Below are 23,653 nucleotides of genomic sequence, written 5' to 3' on the forward strand. Positions count from 1 at the left end.
GTGGTTTTAAATAAGTGAAAAAAGGACTTGATTTTTTTAAATAGAAATGATTTTGTTAAGTGTCAATGTAGGTCTGAAACAACATACCTAACTTGAGACGGTTAAATGTTAAATATTTTGCTGATTTTTTTACGAAAGTGTTAAAACTTAAAATAAATCAACAAAATAACTAACGACTAAATATGCCATAGTAAATATTGAAAGCAAACGTAATACACGCCCGTACAGTGCCATAAGTCATCGAAGTAAATCGGGCCAGGCATAAATTGTACCAAATTCGATGTTTTCGCATGCTTTATAGCTATCGAATAAACGTGTCGCTTTGATTGCTGTTCAATAAAACGGCATCAGGAGTTATGGCCGAAACATCATGAAAAAAGGTTTATTTTGAGAGAAATTGTTGGATTAAGCTGGAATAAAGCAGCTTTGTTACACAGAGTTGAAGGGAAAGGCTAAGACAAGAATGTGTGAACCTGTTATTACAATCAGAATACGCCTTATATGTATCTTTTACTACAATAACTGATTTTCAAGACCGAAGTGATCCCATAAGTGTTCCGTAAACAAAGTTTTGTACGGAACACTAAAAATCAGGAGTTTATGGCCAAAACATCATGAAAACACTGGGTTTATTTGGAGAAATAATGTTAGATACATGTTATTACCTACTCTACATTTATTTATATATCATAGTTGCAATCAAGATGGTGTGCCACAAGGTGCATCGAGTGTAAGTGTTTTTATGATTTATTTTTATATTCATATTATAAATAACCTAACTTAAGAAGAAAAATAAATAAAGAAAATAACATAATATTACTTAATGTCCATAATATTATTTAAGCTCAAAGAAAAATCATTACATGTCAACGGGCGCTAGAAAGAAGCATGCTCAATATAAGAAAAATAGAAAAAATAAGACACTCAAAAATAAGAGAAAAAACAGGAGCAACAGATGCCTTGAGCTATGCAAAAAGACTAAAGTGGAAGTGGGCAGGCCATACAGCAAGACTTACAGATAAGAGATGGACATTAATAGTCACCAAATGGAGAGGTCCACTTGGCAAAAGAGGCCGGGGCAGACCACAAATGCGTTGGGATGAAGACCTAAAAAGAACAGCCGGCACAGACTGGATGGCGACAGCACAGGACAGGGACAAATGGGCAGCATTGGAGGAGGCCTTTACCCACTAGGGATTCATTAGTAAAACACATATTATATAAGTCTTAGTTTTATTTTAAATTTTTTTATGTAAACTTTTTACAATGAATAAAGGGCTTTTTTATTTTTATTTTATTTTATTTATTAATTATATTTTCCAGTTAGCTTAAGGTAGAATTTAAGAAAACATCATAAAAATCCTAATTTTGTTGGAGAGAAACTGTTGAGCACCATGTTATCTTTTGGCTTTGCGCTAGTTTGGAGCTTGGTTATTCGGCTGTTTGTTTTTGTTTGCTCGATATTAATTGGTTTATTTTCATTGCTCGCATGTTAATTGGTTTATATTGCAGCATCGCACAAAACAATAGCCTAGTTTACTATAGATAAATACAATTTTTACTCAGTACCTAGTAATTGAATTAGTTCAACAAAAATACATGGGAATAACGGTGATTTTTTTGTCTCTAAAATTATTTGAATTCTTCAAAAACTTTTATAAATAGCGTGCATTTAAGAGGACATTTGTGTCGCTTAACTTCAAACTTGGGTAAATCCATTCGACCCTCTCAGCGAATATCTACCCTATTACCATTTCTTTATACCAAAATCGCTTAATCTGACACATGGATTTACCCGAGTTTGAAGTTAAGCGACTCATTTAGTGACGTCGAACGATTTGTACTAAAATTTAAAATCAATTAACGTTTCATAAAAAGTAGCTGATTTGACTAGTCAATAAAATCGCCTATCATGGTACCACGAGGTGCACTGCTGGTCCCAATGTTTTAATTTTAATTGTACCTATTCTACAGCAGGAGATCGGTTCTAAGTAATTTAATAATGTACAGTCATCTGCAATAATATGTTACTCTTCGAAGGCCGTAGAAATATGTGACACGCTCTTGTGGCTCTACAAATACGACTTTTTTCTTGTGGGTAGGCAGACAAGTAAACACAGTAAAGTTGACTGATCTCTATTTATTTAAAAAATAAAATATTATTTGGCCATTTTTTGAAGAAAATATTACTTACATGAGGTAATTAGCTCCTCATTGCTTGCCACAGTTAATTATCACCAATATAATTCACTACTACACTGTTAACACGCCAAGGTCCAAAGGTCACTTGTGTTATAATATAAAGGATCAATATGGACCATATCCAGCAGCTGCAAAAGAAGATGGACGAGCTGGAGAAAATGTTCTCGTCCCAAATGGCATCCTTTGAGAGCTGCATTACCGAGAAGGACATTCCAAGTGGTTCTTCGCTGGAGTCGGATTTCAAAAACTTTAAGGAATTCATATGGAAAGCGGTCGAGTGTCTACAACAGCAAATGGGTTTTGTGTCGGCATCCTTGGAAGAATTAGAGACTCGGTCACGGTCAGGCATGCTACTCCTTCACGGTATTAAGGAGACAGACGGTGAGGATGTCACCACAATTGTTGCCTCCGAGTTCAAGGATACATTGCAGGTCCAAAATATCACAACAAATTCCTTCTTTGCTTGCCATCGTCTGGGCAAAAAGCGAGGTTCCAAGCCAAGACCTATACTGGTGAAGTTTGGTTGTGTGCGGACCCGGGCTGCAGTGTGGGCAGCAAAGAAGAAATTCAAAGGCTCTGGCAAAACCGTCTCTGAGTTTCTCATAGCATCTCGCCATGCGGTTTTCTTGGAGGCTCGGCGAATATACGGCGTGCAGGGCAGCTGGACCAGTGATGGGCGGATCGTCGTGCAGTGCGGCAATGGGACGCGTCACAAGGTAACAACGATGGCGGAGCTGCTTGCGTTGTCTGCGTCAGAACCGGCTGCTGATGCTAAAGTTCCCGCTGAAGTTTCTGAAGCAGCCTCAGTTCAACGCGCCGAAGTCGCCAAAAAACCTGCGCAGGCGCTGAAGGAACCCGGCGCTGCCGGAACTACGAGACGCGCACACAACCTCAGGAAGAAGAGTCCCTCCGCCTCCGGATCTCGGTAGCTGCTTTTCATTTTGGTGTTTGTAGTGTTCTTAACATTTTTCTTGCACATTTTGTTATTTTATACTTCAACTATTATTTTTTATATCAATTTTCTAGTATACCTTCATCTTGTTTTCGATATCATTGTTTTTGTTGCGTAAGTGTCAGTTTGACATTTCTCTAAGGTTGCGTTTCGTTTTTACTAAGTTCAAGTGTATTTTTCTTTGTAAAACAACTACTTTTTTTTTCTATTGATGTTGGTAAATTAATCATTTATGTTAAATACTGTTGGCGAGCTAATGAGGAAGGAGTATAAATTAGGTTAGTTAAATTGCAAAAATTTTGCATACACATTTTTAGCATATTAGTACATATATTATTTATTGTATTATTTTTTATATTTATATATTATTATATAAGGTATTCAGTCGTATTCAAATGTCGGACGTCTCTAACACGAGTATTGATAGTGAGTTTTTCTCTTTGTCTTCTTCTAGTAACTATGACTCCTTGAGTGATGCTTCGGATATGCCCGGCTTATGCGATCGGCTAGATAGCACATTTGCCTCCGCAAAAAAAAAATTTAATGTTGTCCACATTAATGCCCAAAGTGTACCTGCACATTATTCAGAGTTACTGGCGTCCTTTAGCTCAAGTAATATTGACGCCATACTCATATCTAAATCCTGGCTCAAGCCTTCATTGCCTTCTACACTCTATCCTCTGCCGGGATACCGCTTAATCCGTAATGACAGGACAGGTGCTATTGACGGTAGTTCATACATGATGCGTGGCGGTGGCGTGGCTATTTACGTGAAAGGAGATCTAGCTTGTCATGTTGTCGCAGAGTCTCCTGTTGCCTACTCGAACTCTCCAGAATTCCTTTTTCTTGAAGTGACGTTGCACCACTCTAAGGTACTTCTTGGTGTTTTTTATAGTCCTAATTCACACATTAATTACTTTGACACACTCGAGAAGACCTTGGTAGATCTTAGCCCTCAATTTGATCACACAATTATTATGGGTGATTTCAACACATGTCTTTTAAAAAAATATCATCGCTCTGTTAAACTTCAGTCGCTTGTAAATTCCCTTAATCTTAATATTCTGCCCCTTGGGCCAACTCACTATCCACACAATGGTCCTCCTTCACTTTTAGATTTAGTTTTAACTTCTTCCCCGGATTTAGTTACTTCACATGGGCAATTTAACGCTGCTTCCTTTTCTTGTCACGATTTGATTTTTGCTTCTTTTAGAATACGTCCACCCAAACGGAGACATAAAGTTATACTACGACGTGACCTTCGTGGCATAGACATGCGGGTACTGCAGGATGACTTGCGCAATGCTGACTGGCACAGCGTTGGAAGTGTTGGGGATATAGACAGAAGGGTAGAGGCTTTCAATGCAACATTGCTTGCTATCTTTGACCAACATGCTCCTTTGAAGCCGATGCGCGTCCGTCACTTTCCTGCACCGTGGCTTACCCCTGAAATTAAAGGTCTCATGGAGAAGAGAAATAGAGCTCGCATTAAACTTAGATCTGATCCTTCTGAGAGCAATCGTCTTCGTTATAGTTCGCTGCGTAATCGCTGTAACAGAGTCTGTCGTGAGGCAAGACGTCGGTATATTCACAAGTCCATCGACGAGTGTCCACCGACAAAACTTTGGAATTTTTTGAAGTCACTAGGGGTGGGTAAAGTTCAACAGCGTCCAGATGGTATTCTCGACTTAGACGGTATGAATTCTCATTTTAGTTACTCTCCTACTACTCTGGACCCATCTGTTAAGGAGAGTACAATTTCATCTCTTTCTGACAGCCCACACCCCAACTCCTCTGTCTTCGACCTGGGTATCATTTCTCCGCAGGAAATACTTTCTATCCTCAAGAATATTAAGACGAAAGCCATTGGTGAGGATAGCCTAAGTCTGGATATGCTCATGCTTGCGGCAGATTACATTGCTCCTGTCCTTTCCCAAATTATAAATTACTCCTTTTCATCCGGTACCTTCCCGTCTATATGGAAACACGCCCATGTAGTCCCACTTCCCAAAACTTCTAATCCAATCTCTTATTCCCACTATCGGCCCATTTCCATCCTTCCAGTTTTATCCAAAATAATTGAACACATCGTAAATCGTCGCCTTTCATCACATCTCAACAGACATAGTATGGTCAATCCTCTCCAATCTGGTTTCCGCCCCGGGCATAGCACTGTCACGGCATTGGTTAAGGTAACCGATGACGTCCGTCTTAATATCGAGGGTGGGAAGCTCACTCTCCTTGTGCTCCTGGACTTTAGTAGTGCCTTCAATAATGTAGATTTTGATATTCTCCTAGGCATACTTAATACGCTTAACCTTTCTCAATCTGCTCTCGATTGGTTTCGAAGCTACCTCTTTGGTAGGCGCCAGCGAGTAAGGGTCGACGACAAGGTCTCCGGGTGGTGTGACCTTACCGCTGGTGTCCCCCAGGGTGGTGTGCTCTCTCCTTTGCTTTTTTCCATCTTTATTGACGGCATTACTAAATCTTTAAGGTCTAATTACCATCTGTACGCAGACGATCTGCAGATTTACGCGGCGGCTAACATTGACGAACTTCCTTCTCTTTTCAATAAGATTAATTGCGACCTAAGAGCTATTTGCAACTAGGCTTTGAATTTCGGGTTACAAGTGAACGCTAAAAAATCACAAGCAATTGTAATTGGTAGTCCTCATTTTATCTCCAAACTAGCGGATATGGTGTTACCCGATGTCATCTATGACGGGACTTTGATTCCACTTTCCTCTACTGTCAAGAACTTGGGTGTCATCCTAGACCAGACACTCTCATGGACGCCGCATATATCGGAGATCAGTAGGAAGCTATTTGCTTCGCTGCACTCTCTAAGGCGACTGCAAAACTTTCTTCCTCTTACTACTAAAATCTGTCTTGCTCGCTCTCTCTTACTGCCACTCCTTGATTATGGGGACATTGCTTTTGTGGACCTAAGGGAGGAACTGCTTGACAAGCTAGAGCGCTTGCAAAATGTCTGCATTAGATATATATTTGGGTTGCGTAAGTACGATCGCGTGTCTGCCTTCCGCTCGCAGCTTGGCTGGCTTCCGATACGACGTCGTAGGGATGTGCATGTTCTGTCATTACTCTTTAACGTGTTATTTAATCCCGCATCCCCTACGTATCTATCAGAAAGATTTAGTTTTTTGGCTACTGTTAGCGGTCACCGTCTGCGATCTAGTGCCAATCTGACTCTAGCCATTCCACCGAAAAAGTCGCGTGCGTACTGTAGGTCTTTCACTGCCTACTCAGTTAAGCTGTGGAACGATCTACCAGTGGACGTAAGGAAATCGCAATCTGTTGCCTCACTCAAGGAGAAGTTGAAAAAGTTGTGGTTATTAGACTCCTGATGTAGTTAGAACTGAATACTTTATATGTATATATATATATATATTTATATATAGGTTATATGTTTATGTATACATATATGTATATGTGTATTTTATGTAAGTATATGTCTAAGTATATATATGTATAGGTATGTTTATAGTTTATGCGTATTTATACTATTTATTAATATGTACCTAGTACTGTTTTTTTTTTTTCTTTAAGTGCTTATTTGCTCTCGTCGTCCTTTATGTGTATCCAAAATTCTCATAGTGCTATTTGTCCATATTAAATTGTCTTTCACCTGTTAGTATCTGATCCTTTCGCATTTTCTCAAAGGTTAGCTGGAAGAGATCCCTTTTAGGGATAAGTTCGCCTTTGTACATAACATTTTTATTTTTGTTTTGTTTTTGTCCATTTTATGTAAACCTGTTTATGTGCAATAAAGTGACATACATACATACATACATACGACCGTGTCAGATATTTATGCGGCCTTCGTTGTGTAACATATTATTGCAGGTGACTGTACGAGTATAATGGTTTTGAACTGATTGGCTCGCATCTCACGCACGACGTTTACTTCATGTTAGATGCACCAATCAGCTTAAGTGATCTTCAAGGTAGTATCAAAATTAAATCAGAACCATATCAATTTATTAAATCCGAATAGGGCTGCATGTTTTATACAAATACCAACAAAACATCATGAACAAAAAATATTATTATTTATTTTGGGAGAAAATGTTGGATACATGTAATTATTCTTATTGCTTCGAGCTAGTTTTGACGGTGTTCGTAGATTAAAGCTTGCTAGTGGATTTTAGTTTAAATATTTTTATTGCTTGTAGATGAGTTAATTTATTCCGACGTTGAACGGAATTTGCTCTGAAAGAATGCATACATTTTATCTCCTTTGACTCTCTGAGAGTAGAAAATGTTTTTACCAGTGAAATCTAAATAGAAACAAATAACATTTATCTAAAAGTAATTAAATAATAGATTGAAAAACCTCGAATCTTAATACGCAGAGTATTAAGATCTTTAATAAAATCCCAAAAATTGCTTAGAAAGAGAAATGGTATAAATAAAACAAAGAAATCCAAAAAAAAACTTTATAGTTTGGCAAGCCATTTCCCTCAATAGAAAAACGACGGAAATTTAATAAAATGTAGTGTTCGTCAAGACGTTATACGGGTAATTATAATTATTTTTCATGTCCCAGTCTGTTATTTTGATATTTGTGTTTGTTAAAAAGAGACAAAATTTAACAAAGTTTTATGAAAAAGAGGGTACGTATACTAAGAGCAACTATGGAGTACCAGTAACGCAGTAAATCCAGTTAAGTCAGCCTGGCTGGGTAAAGAGTGCCTAATACAATTACTCGCCGCTCCGGGATTTTAACCCGGTGTCCTAGATTCCAGTATCACTTTACCGGTAAATACGACAGAAAGAAACTGGCGAGAACAAAAATCAAACTCTTAAGTCATAATATTTACAAGTCCAATTCAGCCATTTTTAAATTTTCTAAAACATGCAGACAAAAAAGTCAACATGTGGGATAAAATAAGACAAAGTTTTTAACACTCAACAACTTCTTGTATTTAATTCCTATTCTATTCACTAATTAGGGTTCCGTACCCAAAGGGTAAAACGGGACCCTATTACTAAGACTTCGCTGTCCGTCCGTCCGTCCGTCCGTCTGTCACCAGGCTGTATCTCACGAACCGTGATAGCTAGACAGTTGAAATTTTCACAGATGATGTATTTCTGTTGCCGCTATAACAACAAATACTAAAAACAGAATAAAATAAAGATTTAAATGGGGCTCCCATACAACAAACGTGATTTTTGACCAAAGTTAAGCAACGTCGGGAGGGGTCAGTACTTGGATGGGTGACCGTTTTCTTTTTGCTTTTTTTTGTTTTTTTTTTTGCATTATGGTACGGAACCCTTCGTGCGCGAGTCCAACTCGCATTTGCCCGGTTTTTCTTTCACTTACAAGAAGCTACGAGTAGGTATAGTCATAATTATGATGGTTTTGGTTAATTCTGTATTTTAAACTTTAGTCTACTTCCGCACAACTGTTATCCTTTATCTATTATTTCGCCATCTTTTGAGGGTAATGTAAAATTAAATAAACATAATTCTATAGACGAAGTGCGAGTGCTAATATTTTAGTGTAGTATCACAAGATAGTGTAGGTTCGTGAGGCGTTACGGTGCAACAAAGCATATTATATGACGTGGTTACCAATTTTTCCTAGAAAAGAAAATATTCCAGTGCCTCTGCGGTATCGGAGAATATTGCGAATTCAGCACTAAGGCAACTAAAACTCAAATTGTAGTTCGGCCGGATCTAGGTTTAATCCAGGGCGGGTGAGTGAAAAATTAGATCTGTCAGTGTATCCGACATGCTGGTTGTAATCACATCGCTAAGGCTCAAGTTATGAGAGCATGCAATATTTCAATGTGGTCTATTTCGAGCTAGGTTTCGTTGGTAATCAATCAGTCATTATTTACATCTACATCTTCATCTAGAAAAAATTAAACATTTCTTTTTTTTTTCACAAAGTATTCTTAATGGTTCATCAGTCGGACTTTGTTGTTGATTTTGACCGAATATTTGGTTTGGTTGGCTTGATTGAGGCTCTAGTGATAGTGGAAATATTTATTCTTTTATTTAGTAGTAAGTAACTAAGAAAGCTCTTTATTTTCTTTAAATAAGGTTAACAAAAGGTCGGTTAAGGCATGTTATAATACATTTATGAATGTCAAATAATATAACTTATATATATCCACTTACGACCAACTATGACCGTCTTTAACCTATATTTAGAAATTATTTAGGGTACTCTAGTAGGTATTTTTAAATTATGCTAGAATGTTACACACTGTATATTCGCTGCACTGATGTGTTTGGACACCAGCCCATATCGATTTATCCGATGAACTCTCATCGCCTTTTTGCGTCATATTAGTCGGATCAGCTCGTCGTCATAACCTGACTCCGAGCTACAGTTTAGGTTTTCGAAGAAATAATAACAAAATTGTAGGTTGGACTAAAAATACGTTGGCAAAAAGTTTACTGTGGCATATTGTTGAAAAATTCAACATACGTCTGCGTTTGTGTATCAAAGCTAAAGGAAAATTTATTTTGAAGGTAAAACATTTTGTTTTTAAGTACATAATTGTAGGTTTAATTTCTAAAATGACATTTTGTAAAATACTTGTAATAATATGTGTAAGAAAAATAAAGAGCAATAAATGTATAAGTTAACGATTTTATGAAAAATGTACCGTTAGCAAAAAACATGTTATAATTTTTCTCCAAAAAAACACCATTAATGCCAAATAGTCACTTTCGTTCGCACCCCAAATGAGCCGGGACAACGATAGCTAGGAGAATGAATCAATATAAAAGTAGGTATAGGTACCACATCAATATAACACATTAGATACCTACTAAATTTATTCATACAAAGTGCACTTCTAACACGTATTATTAGGAGAGATTTAGCAAGTGATTTAGCCAGGATACCTACGAGTTACCCGAGTTAATTTACCAGAAGTTTACCACCGATTATGCACCCGGAAACTTGAGCCGCGGGTGAACCTGCTAAATGTCCTTGGAAACTTGAGTATTAGATATGCTTGTGTGCCCTATATCTCGGAAATGGCTGATCACATGAAATTCTTGAAAACATAACTCGTCGCTAATTTTATGTTCTACAATTCTTAGATTCAATATTGGAGCTATAAGGTAAACGTACTGGTGCTCGACGCGGTCCCAGTACATGTCATCTTGAAACTTAAGTCATTGTCAATAGAAGTGTCAGCAAGGTGTCATCTGTTGGGCATTAGCATGTCGAGCACTAGTACGTTTACTTTATACATCGATATCCGCGAAAAACCGATTTCGCGCACACAAGATTTCGACTTTTAATAGATAGAAGGCCACAGCGAAGGTGTATTTCCAGCTTTTTATCTCTCATTCATAAGTCGACCCCGTTTTTAGGCTTCAGATGACCGGGAAATTATTCTCTACAAATCATCATCATCTCTTTCAAGCCGATTTTGGCCACAGCAATAGCGTTCTACCGCTGAAAGCGTCGCTGGTGCGCTCTCAGGTAACTAACATAGCCAATTTTCTCAGGTCAGCACCCCTCCGATATAATTGTAAAGTATGGCTAATACAGGTGGTCTGACCATTGGCTCGTGACATCGAGTTCTGTGCGCCGCTTAGCTTCAAACTGACGCACCTGCTTCTTAATAGCGCCATCACAATCATGTCTCATTAAAGTCAGAAACTTCCTGTCCCTGTTCCACCCACGCCATGTAATCTGTATTGAAAAGGGAGCGTAGGCGTTCCTAATCAAACAATCCTAATTATTTGAACTGTATCAATATTAAGGAAATATAATATTTGTGCACGAGTAACTTTGGGACGTTCTTAGCTCATAAAAACTAGGTACAGTCAAAGAATTTAATTTACTACCCATTTTGTACTTTGTCACAGTGACAACCGTATGAGGTCTCTAGCGGCTTTCATATTGATTGTCACTGTGACAAAGTACGAAATGGGTCGGAAATTAAATTCTTTGACTGTACCTACATACTAAGTTTAAATAATTCATTCATTAAAATTACCAGTAGTAAACTGTAGAATAAGTTGTCGCCGGCGGTATTTCCGGACCGATACGACCTTTAAGCCGACCACTGACTAACAAGCCGCCGGACGATATCGGCCTGTCAGTTAGAACAAAAATTTGACAGCTCCGAACAACTGACAGGCCGATATCGTCCGGCGGACTGTTAGTCAGTGGTCGGCTTTAAGAAAAGAGCGTACTTATACCGGGCCACTTTATAGGTAACTTTATTAAATAAATAAATAAATATTGGGGACATCTTACACAGATCAACCTAGCCCCAAACTATTAAGCAAAGCTTGTAGTATGGGTGCTAGGCGAAGATACACATACTTATATAGATAAATACATACTTATACTTATACATAGAAAACACCCATGACTCAGGAACAAATATTAGTGTTCATCACACAAATAAATGCCCTTACTGGGATTCGAACCCAGGACCATCTGCTTAGCAGGCAGGGTCACTACCCACTCCGGTCGTTGTATTACACTTCAATAAAACAAAACGGTACAAATTACAATCATAAAAGTAATGGTTCCACAATCAGCGGTTGTACAAATAGAATCGGCAAAAACTGTGTCATATACCAATATTTTTTTTAATTGTACAGTCAGGATCCATAGCAGATGAAACAATGCACCAAAAGCATTTGCATTATTTGCAACCATGGACAACTTCTGAAAACTTCAAGTTTCTAGAGAAATATGTGTCTCTTATATAGGTATTTTTGTTCAGCTATAATTATGAGAACTTTCGACGCTGATTCCCTTAAAAAAATTGCCAAAATCCCGGTTGAAACAAGTATAATTATGACGGGCATGAATATTTAACTCTGTTTTCCAGTCTTGAAAATTTAAGTGACTTGATAGTTGACATCAAACTTTAGTTCGCAACTGGCACTAGAAGTCCAAGTTTTGTCGCCAAACTTTAAGTTAGGACTGCAAGTGAACTAATGATGATGAAATACTCTTACGAGTAATAAAATCAGGTTCATTTGTTTGGAACTTTCCGAACAAAGGGTTGTCTTTATCACGACAAAATAAAATTAAACCAGCACAAACCTGAACTAAACAGGAAAAAATAATTCACCGACCAATTCTATTCCCTGCAGTCGGAAACTGGACAAACGGCACAAAACAAAGTCACATATCAGCCATTTCCGGGCCCGCCGGAAGTGAGTTCTCCGCGCCATCTTTACTACCAACCTACAAAAAATTATCGCGCAGTAATCCGCTTTTATTGCTAGGTAATAATTGTTTTGATGTTAGCGTCTTCTTTATTAACTGACCTACTTTTGGTATTTTTAGGATCATGTTTGAATCTGATAAACTGATCTGTATGTCTTATCTAACTTGACAGATAGCCCGAAAATAAATTGACAGTTTTTTTTTATAAATTACATAAAATAAAATTTATTTAAAACCAACAAAGGATCAATTTCGTTAGTGACACATCGAATTTCAAACACAATCATCGAATTTCACGTAGAATTTCGTTAGGTTTAAGAAACTGAAATATAGACAGACCAAGATAAGTCTGCAACGATTTTGATAGCAGTGCAAGTGTTATTTCAAACGTCAAACTTCTATGAATTGAAGAGCCCCATAATGTAGTCCTAACCTCTCGGTTTTTTCACAGCCGGAGCGTGGAACTATCATTAGATTCATTAGCAACGTCGTATTTTCATATTTTGACGTATATCATCAAAATCACGTGTTAATATTACATACAAAAATACGTGCTGTACATCTTTTTACCGTGTCGTAGAGACTTGGCCATTACCCACCGTTTGGGGACGCAATCGCATTCGGAGACAATATCGGCGAAGCAGACACGCTTTGTGCTGCTAAATTGAATGTATCCGATTTGTATGTAGATTCCCGCAGCTTCAGTAAACGAACTCTTTTCTTTAGATTGAAAAATGGAGAGATTACCGGCGTTGTTAGGCGTTTATTGCCGACCTTGGGCGAGAGAATAAAGCCTTTATGTCTGGAAAGGGTGATATGTTTTAAGTTTATGTCCTTGTGAATACTTATGTGTGTTTTATTTATCCAGTCACATGACAAGTTCCTGATATATGTATGTATAGGAAGACAGCGGATATACATGGGATATAGCTATGCCCAGGGTATGCCAGGGTCAAGCCCCACATGTAGTGCTTCGGGTATGGGACTTGTGCCACCTTCTAAGGAACTCGAGTTATAAAACTACTAGCTTTTGCCCGCGACTTCGTCTACGTGGAATCAGTCACAGAAGCTAAAGTATAGCGCCTGGATAAAGTGTAATAGCAATCATTTAATTTGATAAGCTTAATTGCCTACATCAGGCAATTTATTGACTCCTTCAATGCCACCCCCCTTTTCACTATCGTTAGGGATGATTTCCGACATGAAAACTATCATATGTCCTTCCCCGGGACTCAAGCTATCTCTATGCCAAATTTAAACTAAATCTGTTCAGCGGTTTAAGCGTGAAGAGGTAACAGACAGACAGAGACACTTTCGCATTTATAATATTATATATATATATTATATTATATATACTTATACTAGCTTTTTCCCGCGACTTCGTCTGCGTGGAGTTAGTAATTTGGGTAGCTTATTTTTACCCAATCTGCTGTTTAACGATTCCCCATACTAACTTCCACCCCCCTTATCACCCCCTTAAAGGGAGATTTTTGGGATAAAAACTACCCTATGTCCTTCCCCGGGATTCAAACTATCTCCATACCAAATTCAACTAAATCGGTTCAGCGGTTATTGATTTCACATACAAATTTACACCCCCCTTTTCACCCCCTTAAGGGGTGAGTTCTGAGGTAAAAAGTATTCTATGTCCTTCCCCGGGACTCAAACTATCTGCATACCTAATTTCAACTAGATCGGTTCAGCGGTTTAAGCGTGAAGAGGTAACAGACAGACAGACAGACATATATATATATATATATATATATATATAAGTATGGATTAGTATGGATTTACGGAGTTACATGACACAGCAGTGCGGTACCTACGGAACTCTTTCAAAGCAGATGTTCAATAACCACGATAATTGTGCAGTCCCCCGGTGTAGTGGCAACACGAACGGGTTACCTTCTGAGGAACTCGATTTATAAAACTCGCAGCTGGTTGCCTCGATATTGAGCGCCAGAACGTGGTATAACGCCGAGATACTAAACTTACGCACTTGTAATAATTCAAGAATTAAGGTAAGGTGGGATAAGACTATCACCGGGGCAAGACTATCACTTGTATAGAATCCTCATACTATTTGTCTTTCCCCGAGCAAAATAAACTATGTTAATCTTATCACACCTTACCGTAATCGGAGGGCAGAAGTAATTGTAAACTGAAATATATCTTTACGTCGTCGAAATTTTCCTATATTTTGTTACATAATTACTTATAATAAACCGCACTCATAATATACGTCACTATTTAGCACTTGATGAGTTTAAAATTTACAGTCATTGATTTTATATTTGGCGCAATAATTATATTTAGACTTATAGTTGCTTTTCGTTCCAGGGAGAAGAAGGAGGCGTGGTAATAAACTCCATAGGTTACCAGCCCTGCTAGGAGTTTTCCAGCTGCTTAAACTTATATTTGGAGATATATTTACAGTTATGTATTTAACGTTATATTCTAATTTATTTATTTATTTTTAGTTTAAAATTAGCTACATAAAGCTACAACTAAATCCATCAATAGTAAACAAGAAGAAAATCTATCAAAAAACACAAAATCTACACTTAAATAGTATACTTTTTTTCAAAACTTCCTTTGCATGCAAGAAAGCACTCCTTAAACACAAAGTGTCAGGTTGCGCTCCACTAACCCCATGCCAGACCCTAAACTCCAAAATTAGTTCCCTAAAGCACTAACACCCACATAAAATGTCACGTACCCCTTCCGAGTGCTCCACAGCGTCCCCCTCGCAATATACGATGCAGAGAAACTACGTATGTCTTTTTACGGTACAGAATTGCTTTGAGAGCTTCGGGTGTTCGCGAATTTGCGTCCGCACTCGCTCCGAGCGTGTTTTGTTTCGAATTTACAATTTCCCATTTGCATTTCGTATGTCAGATGCTCGGTTTTGGTTTACGAGTGTAGTTTTGGGGTGAAGGCGATTACTGGGTTTTGGAGCTGGTTGTGTGAACTTGATCGTGAAACGGATCGAACAGACATCTGTTCGATTGAGTTCCAAAGGAATTGTTTTTTAGTCGTTTTGTTCATATTTAATTAAGGCGATATGATTCGACTCATCAACGAATCTGAGGGGGTGAGGTGCGCGGCAAACCGTGAAGCCCCGCCCGCGCGTCCCGAACCGCTCGACGAGCACGTGAGCGCGCGCTGTGCGCGGCGGCGATAGCAAACGAGTCACAGTATAAGGATCTTATGATGGCAGTATTTTAACCATACCGTGCAAGGGTCACGTTTTTATAGTTTTTATTGTATATGTATATATTTTTTGCATTACGTGTTTCTGATCATTATATTTAGAATTATTATTTTTACAGAGCCATGTGTACTTATTATTTTGTGATCGGTAACAACGTTTTAATTTAATGGCAGCGTAGTAGAATTAAAGTACCGAAAGGAAATAAACATTTTAAGGTGACGGTCAATTAAGGTAAGGTATTGTTCATATAAAGGTAAGGTATAGGTAGGTAGGTAGGTAGGTAGGTAGGTAAGGTAGGTAAGGTAGGTAGGTAGGTAGGTAGGTAGGTAGGTAGGTAGGTAGGTAGGTAGGTAGGTAGGTAGGTAGGTAGGTAGGTAGGTAGGTAGGTAGGTAGGTAGGTAGGTAGGTAGGTAGGTAGGTAGGTAGGTAGGTAGGTAGGTAGGTAGGTAGGTAGGTAGGTAGGTAGGTAGGTAGGTAGGTAGGTAGGTAGGTAGGTAGGTAGGTAGGTAGGTAGGTAGGTAGGTAGGTAGGTAGGTAGGTAGGTAGGTAGGTAGGTAGGTAGGTAGGTAGGTAGGTAGGTAGGTAGGTAGGTAGGTAGGTAGGTAGGTAGGTAGGTAGGTAGGTAGGTAGGTAGGTAGGTAGGTAGGTAGGTAGGTAGGTAGGTAGGTAGGTAGGTAGGTAGGTAGGTAGGTAGGTAGGTAGGTAGGTAGGTAGGTAGGTAGGTAGGTAGGTAGGTAGGTAGGTAGGTAGGTAGGTAGGTAGGTAGGTAGGTAGGTAGGTAGGTAGGTAGGTAGGTAGGTAGGTAGGTAGGTAGGTAGGTAGGTAGGTAGGTAGGTAGGTAGGTAGGTAGGTAGGTAGGTAGGTAGGTAGGTAGGTAGGTAGGTAGGTAGGTAGAACCTTAATCAATCGGGGTGAGAGATTAGCATTTTACTCTTAAATACGACAACCTGATAAGAAAACGCAAACATAATCGAAGAGTTTGTATACTACATTGTAAAACACCGGTTGAGTAGAGAGTAATTTTTTTTTATATGACAAATGGTATTCGGTTTTTGAGTATCAAGGCATACCTAAATAAAGAACACTATTCAATAAATTTCAGCGAATCGCTTGAATACATCCCGAAAAACAATACATTAAAGAAAAATAATAATAAAATCATAAGTCAAAAACTGTCACTAGTAGGATGTTGATACTCAGCAAAAATATCCTTCATTATAAGAGGTACTCACAAAAAAATAATTTAATTTTTTTTTTATCGGGTTTAGGGAAAACTCAGTTAAAGGTCAGATGGAGGAGCGGATGATGGAATTGAATTGATTGGCAGAGCTAGACAAAGATAAGTCTGCAACGATTTTGATTTGGTCTAACTTTTAACTTTTTTCATATTATGAGAAAGCCACATAGTGCTTTCGGTGGGGGGTGTTTAGTATTAATCCTTAATACCTACTGCTATACTGATTTACTTGAGGTAGCGAGGCTACTGGCCGGCGACACACAAGCAATGGTCTAAAAAGTAATAACTAACGGTGTCAGTGTCACCAAAACATCGCGATAGAAAGGATATCTGAATTAAATTAAATATACCATAAAACAGTGCCTTGAAATAACGAGGAAGCCAGCAGCGAGCAATCCACCCGCCGAGGCCTCTGCCAGCTGCAGACCACAAAATCCCGGTAAGCCCTTCTACAATCTGGTAAAGCAGTATAGTGTAGCGAAGGAACTAACTTAAAAAACTACAGTCCACTGGCTTTACGCCACACGTACATACCGTAATGTAACAAATTATTTTCAATATTATGTTTTGTTTCTTCCAAATATCTATTAAATAATTAACTGATTGTTGTTGAAAACCTGTTCAAGGACGCCGAATTAATATCTACTATTCCACGTCCTTGAACAGGTTTAAAACATCAATCATTTTCTTTTTCTACCAGATATGGTTCAGTCAAATTAATTTCTTCTACCTTTCTTAGCTAAACTCTAGTTCTACCTAAATTAGCCAGACTCTAAAACCAGTACAGGCAGCAGCAGATATAGATAAGCAGAATAACATGTTCAAAATGATCGACACAGACCTTATTATCTTGACATTTCCGTGTCATCATTTTGATTACTAGGCCCCGTAGCTATTTCTGCTGCTGACTGTACAATCCAGTAAATTTTAGTGAAACTTTTATATTTTTATTCAGTCTAGCGTATGCTTTATGTTTATTTATTACTATCGACCCGCCCCGGCCTCGCGCGGGTTAACAAATCGCTTAATAATCCTATAAACTTTTGTATAGGATTTTGCTTTGTTCGTCATTCCCGCAGCTCGACTTTCGGCCTCGCCCAAAATTACTGGGGGTGGAGCATGCTTGGACATTCGAGATAAAGCTCCGGGCCTGACGACCCTCCGCGGGGTCGGCCTTCAGCCTCCTTCGGGCTCGCCTAACCTACTTGGAAATTTGAATTTGGCCTGTGTCCGCCGCCATTTTGGATTTTTCCAATTTTTTTTTCACATAGTAATCTTGGGCCTCCAAGCTCGCCGCATGCCAAATCTCAGCGCACTCGGACCAATATGAAAAAAATAAAAAAAAAAGTCGCCCTGTGTGATTTTTTTTAAATGCAGTTTGTTTTGTCTTGGGGCCCTCTATGACATTTGGTCGAGCACCCCCCACCCATCTCGCACCGTTTAAAAGTTGCCATACAAAATTAAAATGACCATTATTTCCGCCATCTTGGATTTTTTCCAAAAAATTTTTTTCATGGGAATTTAGGGGCCTCTATCTTCCGCCATGCCAAATCTCAGCGCGCTCGGACCAACTTGAAAAAAAATAAAAAAAGTCGGCCATTTTGAAAAAATTTAAATGTATTTTGGTTTGTCTTGGGGCCCTCTATGACGTTGATGTTTTCGCAGATCATGTTGGTGAATTTTGCAGAAAGTGTCTCCAAAGCTTAAATAGTATTTTTATGTGATTAATTTATTTTTATTGTTTTTTTTATTGTCTTATTGTAATTCGATTGGTCTTATTTAAGTGTCTCAATTTTGATTATTATTGGCAATGACCTGACATATTTTTTATTGATGCAAATATTTAATTTTAATCTATAATGTTTATTCAATTTATCATTTAGCTGACATTGTTTCTTTATTTATTTTTCTTTCTTAGATATAGGTATAACATATAACGTAATAATGTAAATATACTATTACTATACAATGTATAAATTAAAAGGTATACAAACTTAATACCTACAAACAAAAATGATACTTAAAACATAATTAAATAACTAACCTACAAAACTTAAAAACTAAATCTAAAAATAAATAAAACTAATCTAAAAATAAATAATTACAAACTATCCTGCGGAATGGTGCCGTAGATGCTGGCGTGCCCATGTAATAATAATGTAATATAATAGTCGTAAGTCTCATGTAAACGTTTTGGTGCTAAACTGTAAGTTTATATTGAAATAAATGAATGAATGAATGACATTTGGTCGAGCACCCCCCACCCATCTCGCACCGTAATATGAATACTTTTTGAGATATTGGGGAAATTAAAGATCTCTACTTTCCCCCCTTTTTTTGCTTATAACTTTTGATATTTTGTGTGTGCTACTACACGCTTCGAATACATTTTTCTAGGCATTATGACGAATCTAATGAGGTATCACACGTATTTTTAGGAGTATTATCTCTATTTTTCACCGTGTTCAGTTTCTCGAACAAGACTAATACAATCAAGCACAAGATGAACTGCCTGTAGGCACTTGGAACTCTCAATTATATTTAATTCATGTCGACCGTGGTCAAATATTAAAATTAGTGATATGTATTTAGTTCTTAAATAATTGTATTGCGATATGCTTATTATGGTAATTTTTTCAATTAATTCAATTTGACATTTTATATTTATATAAATTTATGATTATGATGATGAATTTGCACGCTTGACGGGCCTGGCACGTTGCATGCGATCCAAAGCCGGGCGCCTTCGGCATCCTCATACTAAAAGCGTAACACTATACATATATTGTAACATCCCCATACTGTGTCAATCCAAATAAATAATTTCTGATTTTCAAAGGAGTCAAAGAGCACGAAGGAATATAATCATTTTGCAGATCGGACGTAGGTATATCAGTAAAGGTGAAATACTGTAAATATATCATACTTACATACTCACAATTATATTATCTAGGAATATAATATTATTTACCTACATTGAAATTGGTTGCTGACCTAGTGAAAATACTGAAATATTTTAACTGTTGATGTAGTAAAGCTAGGCGCTTTCAACCACCTCGTAAAGTATTGGATGCTTCTGTTATCAGAAAGTGTGTTTTTATAGCACTTAGTGACTTTTTCTTACGTTTCATATGCTTTGTTTCCCATTGTTTGTAAATGGTAAAATCACGTGACCGCGCGGAACACACTGACACAGGTCCGTCCTCTACAAGCGCTGCCGCGCGACTGAAGAGGGCGTAAGTGCGTTCGCGAGTGATTGCGCTTGCGGATTTAGTAGGTATTGAAACATAGAAATTATTTTAATGATATTACCGAGACAAAGTGATCCAAAACGTCTAGATTATCTTATTACCTATACATTTGTGTAAAAAACAAGTCAAAAAAGTTTGTATTGTAGATATGGTTTGGATTTATTGTTAATAAAAGGCGTAACTTTGGAATTTTTTTCTATCGAGCAAAGTTTATCTAATCATGTTTTTGAGATCCAAAACGTATCTGCCAGATTCTTAAGTATAAGATATATTTTTTTCACAATTTTAAAACATTGTTTCTTATATTTCTAATGGATTCAAAAAACTGGTTCGCTTAGCTCCTACGGAAAAAGCACGCCTTAATAGCACAGTGTAAAAAGTAACCGTGGTCCGGCGGCCTTTGATGTATACCGAGCTACTAACAATGGCGATGACAGCGATGTATGCAGTGACCCCTATTATGTATTTATGAGAAGTCATAAGATATATACATATAGATCACGTTGGGGGAGGGGGGTATAAGGAAACCTCACGTGTATTTTTCTACAGTGAACGAAACTAAGAAAAAAAACCTACCACGTGAGTAGATACTTTTTCTCGGTTTCGTTAAACATGAATCTTCACTTCAAAATAGCGAGTCTATTTAACGAAAATGGAAAATAAACAAGATTTTCTATATAAAATACTATTTATCTTAAAATTAAAAAAAATACACGTGAGGTTGTGTGGAGGGGCGATAGCCAAAAACCCCACCAAATATCACCAAGGGGGAGGGGGGATCAAAAAGTAGCCGAAAATACCTCGCGTGATTTGTGCACAACCCTTAATAGGTAGATGTAAAGAAAACACATTCACACACACTTACTCCAGATTCATTTCACAGCTCAGTATCCCCTAAAAGCTCCTTTAAAAATCAATCGAAATCAATTGTAATGCAAATGCCGGGCCGACTTTCCCCACCCTCCCCAAAGAAAGCATACCCCGTACATCCATACAGCAGGCACAGATTACTTTACTAGATGGAGCGTATTGGCTAAGCGCAAGTACGAGTAGAGCCTGGCTATCACTATTGCCTACTTTAATTTTTTATTAGGGTTCCTTAGTCATCCTTATAGTTTCGCCATGTCCGTTTGTCTGTCCGTCCACGGCTTTGCACCGTGATCGTTAGTGGTAGAAAGCTGTAATTTGGCATGGATACATAAATCAGTCATGGCAACAAAACGGACAATTAATGATAAAAAAAATTAGCTTTAATCCGATAGGCATTTCAAACTGAAAAAGGATCTTTAAAAAAACATTCATTTTCGAGAATATTCGCTCCAAAAGAAACAAAATTATGGCGGTCAGCAAAATATAATCAGCGCGTGTCGATAACTTAGTATAGGTTGGAGCACGCGCTGATTCAGTTGAGATATTGTATGTGTCGCCGCAGATTAGGAATATGATGTAATGGATAGATAGAATTAGATAACAGGATGTATAAAACACTTAGATATGATTGAATAAATTAGTCTAAGATTACCAGTCAACGGAGTCTTTTACTCACCCTACCTAGTACCTCTAAAAAAATTGTTTCCTCCCCCTACCCCTCTAATTTTTGGACCATGGCTATTAAGTGTTCTGCTTCATAGGAGGAGGTTTCTATAGGAAGCTGTCTGTAGCCGGCAGTGAATTTATTCTCAACCTGACTCCGACGCGATTGTCCTGCTAGTTCCTTTTACAAAGGGGAAGGCGGGGAGAACAGGCTACGCATTTATAAACTGCAGTAACAAAATTATTTTATTATAATCTAAAATAAATAAGTACGTAATACCTACGTTTTTTGACCATAATTTCATTTTTGATATAAGCTTTCAACGCAACTAAGTACTCAGCGAAACAAACCACGACACTTAAATTGCTTTGTTTTGTCATAGAGTTTCAATAACCATTTCCTATGTCCATCATCTGATCAGCTCAATGGAATTATTATAATATAGCATTGTCATCCAAAATCTATTCTTTTTTTTTATGTACCTTCCAAGGTTCAGCTAAATCGAACAGGTAATGGGATTAATGGGAAGTGGATCTAATTAGCTAGATCTGAGATTCCAGCAAAGAGCACTGAATGCCTTAGTATGTATGTTTATTCTTTTGTATAATTATGACATCTCATTTTGTTTATAATTTGTATACTCAATAGTGTACAACCACAATACAAGAAAAAAAATTCATAGAAACTAATTTGATTTGTTTCGTAAAAAAAGTCATGTCACCACAAAATAAAATAAAACAACAAAATGAAAAGTCTGTCCTCTCTTAGAAAAGCGACGTACTACAACCTGTATTCATACATCGCGCACCCAATACCCTAACTCGTTCGCGTAACGACTATTTTCGCTTGCAATTTTAACAGGCCAATTCGAGTTTTACTTAATCGATCTGTCTCCGAGAAGCGCTGGTGGCCTAGCGGTAAGAACGTATGATTTTCAATGCAGAGGTCGTGTGTTCAAAATGAGTTTTTCGGAACTTATATACGAAATATCATTTAATATAAAATTTTACCAGTCGTTTTAGTGAAGCAAAATATCGTGAGGAAATCCTAATAAGGACTACTTTCTCCTCTGGGTTGGAAGGTCAGACGATGGCAGTCGCTTTCGTCAATTCATGGGATTAGGTATTAAGCGGACCCCAGGCTCCCATGAACCGCGGCAAAATGCCGGGATATTGTGAGAAGATTGTCGAGAAGAGATCGCTCTTAAGCGATAAGACCTCTATTGTGAAGGTTGTTACCTGTATTGTCTTTGTTTATGTTATTGTACATTTATTGTAAACTACGTGTATGTGAGGTGTGCAATAAAGAGTAAGTATTGTATTATATTGTATGATGATCTGTTTTCGATATGATACTGATATGCCAGTGTCAAAAGTGACATTCCTTCAACCAAAAACGTAACTTTTTTGACTGACCTGATCATTATAGTTCGTGCCCTTCACAATGACGCTCAGATTTGTCAAATCTAACCTTGAGATTACCAGTCAAGGCACGCGTCTTCGTGAATGACACGATTTAGGTATATCATATCGGAAACAGATCGAATAACTAAAACTCGAATTGGCCCGTGACTGTCGGAACAGTTTGATTTATTAGTGTATCGGTTATTGTGTGACTTGTTCTGCGAGTTTCTTTATTTACGCTGTCATTTTAGCTTTTGAACGAATACATACAATGTGCTCATACATACATTGTATGAATGCCTTGAGGAATAAATCAGGTTAGGGGCACACCCTGTATTTGAATGGAATGAAGCATTTGTATGTGGGGAAATATATTGAAGTATCTTGTCACGTGGTAAGAAAATTAATAGGTTTTCATTGTAACAAAATTGTATTAAAGTTAATTAAATCTACATACGTATTATGCCACCGTAAAAAACAGATTTTAGTAAAAACGTGTCTTCTCTGATCAAAATAAGTTTTCCATGTTGTCTTAGTCAAACAAAACACGTTATCACTAGTTAAACTAGTTTTCCGTTAGGTCTTGGTAGAAACTACATAGCTTTAACTGGGATTTTTCAGTAGTTAGTCAACTAGTTTTCATAAAAGACTAGGGAAAACGATCTATCCCAAACGC

General features: G+C 37.7%; 1 protein-coding gene across 1 annotated transcript; it reads left to right on the forward strand.

Annotated features, from left to right (window-relative positions):
* Window positions 1-2,197: 2,197 nt before the first annotated feature.
* LOC134669192 (uncharacterized) lies at window positions 2,198-3,131 on the forward strand. The gene has a single exon (XM_063526713.1). It carries the CDS (start codon window positions 2,313-2,315, stop codon window positions 3,129-3,131), a length of 819 nt encoding a protein of 272 aa, XP_063382783.1. The 5' UTR covers window positions 2,198-2,312.
* The last annotated feature ends 20,522 nt before the right edge of the window (window positions 3,132-23,653 follow it).

This window comes from Cydia fagiglandana, chromosome 12, assembly GCF_963556715.1.
Source record: "Cydia fagiglandana chromosome 12, ilCydFagi1.1, whole genome shotgun sequence".
In the NCBI taxonomy this organism is placed as follows: Eukaryota; Metazoa; Arthropoda; class Insecta; order Lepidoptera; family Tortricidae; genus Cydia; species Cydia fagiglandana.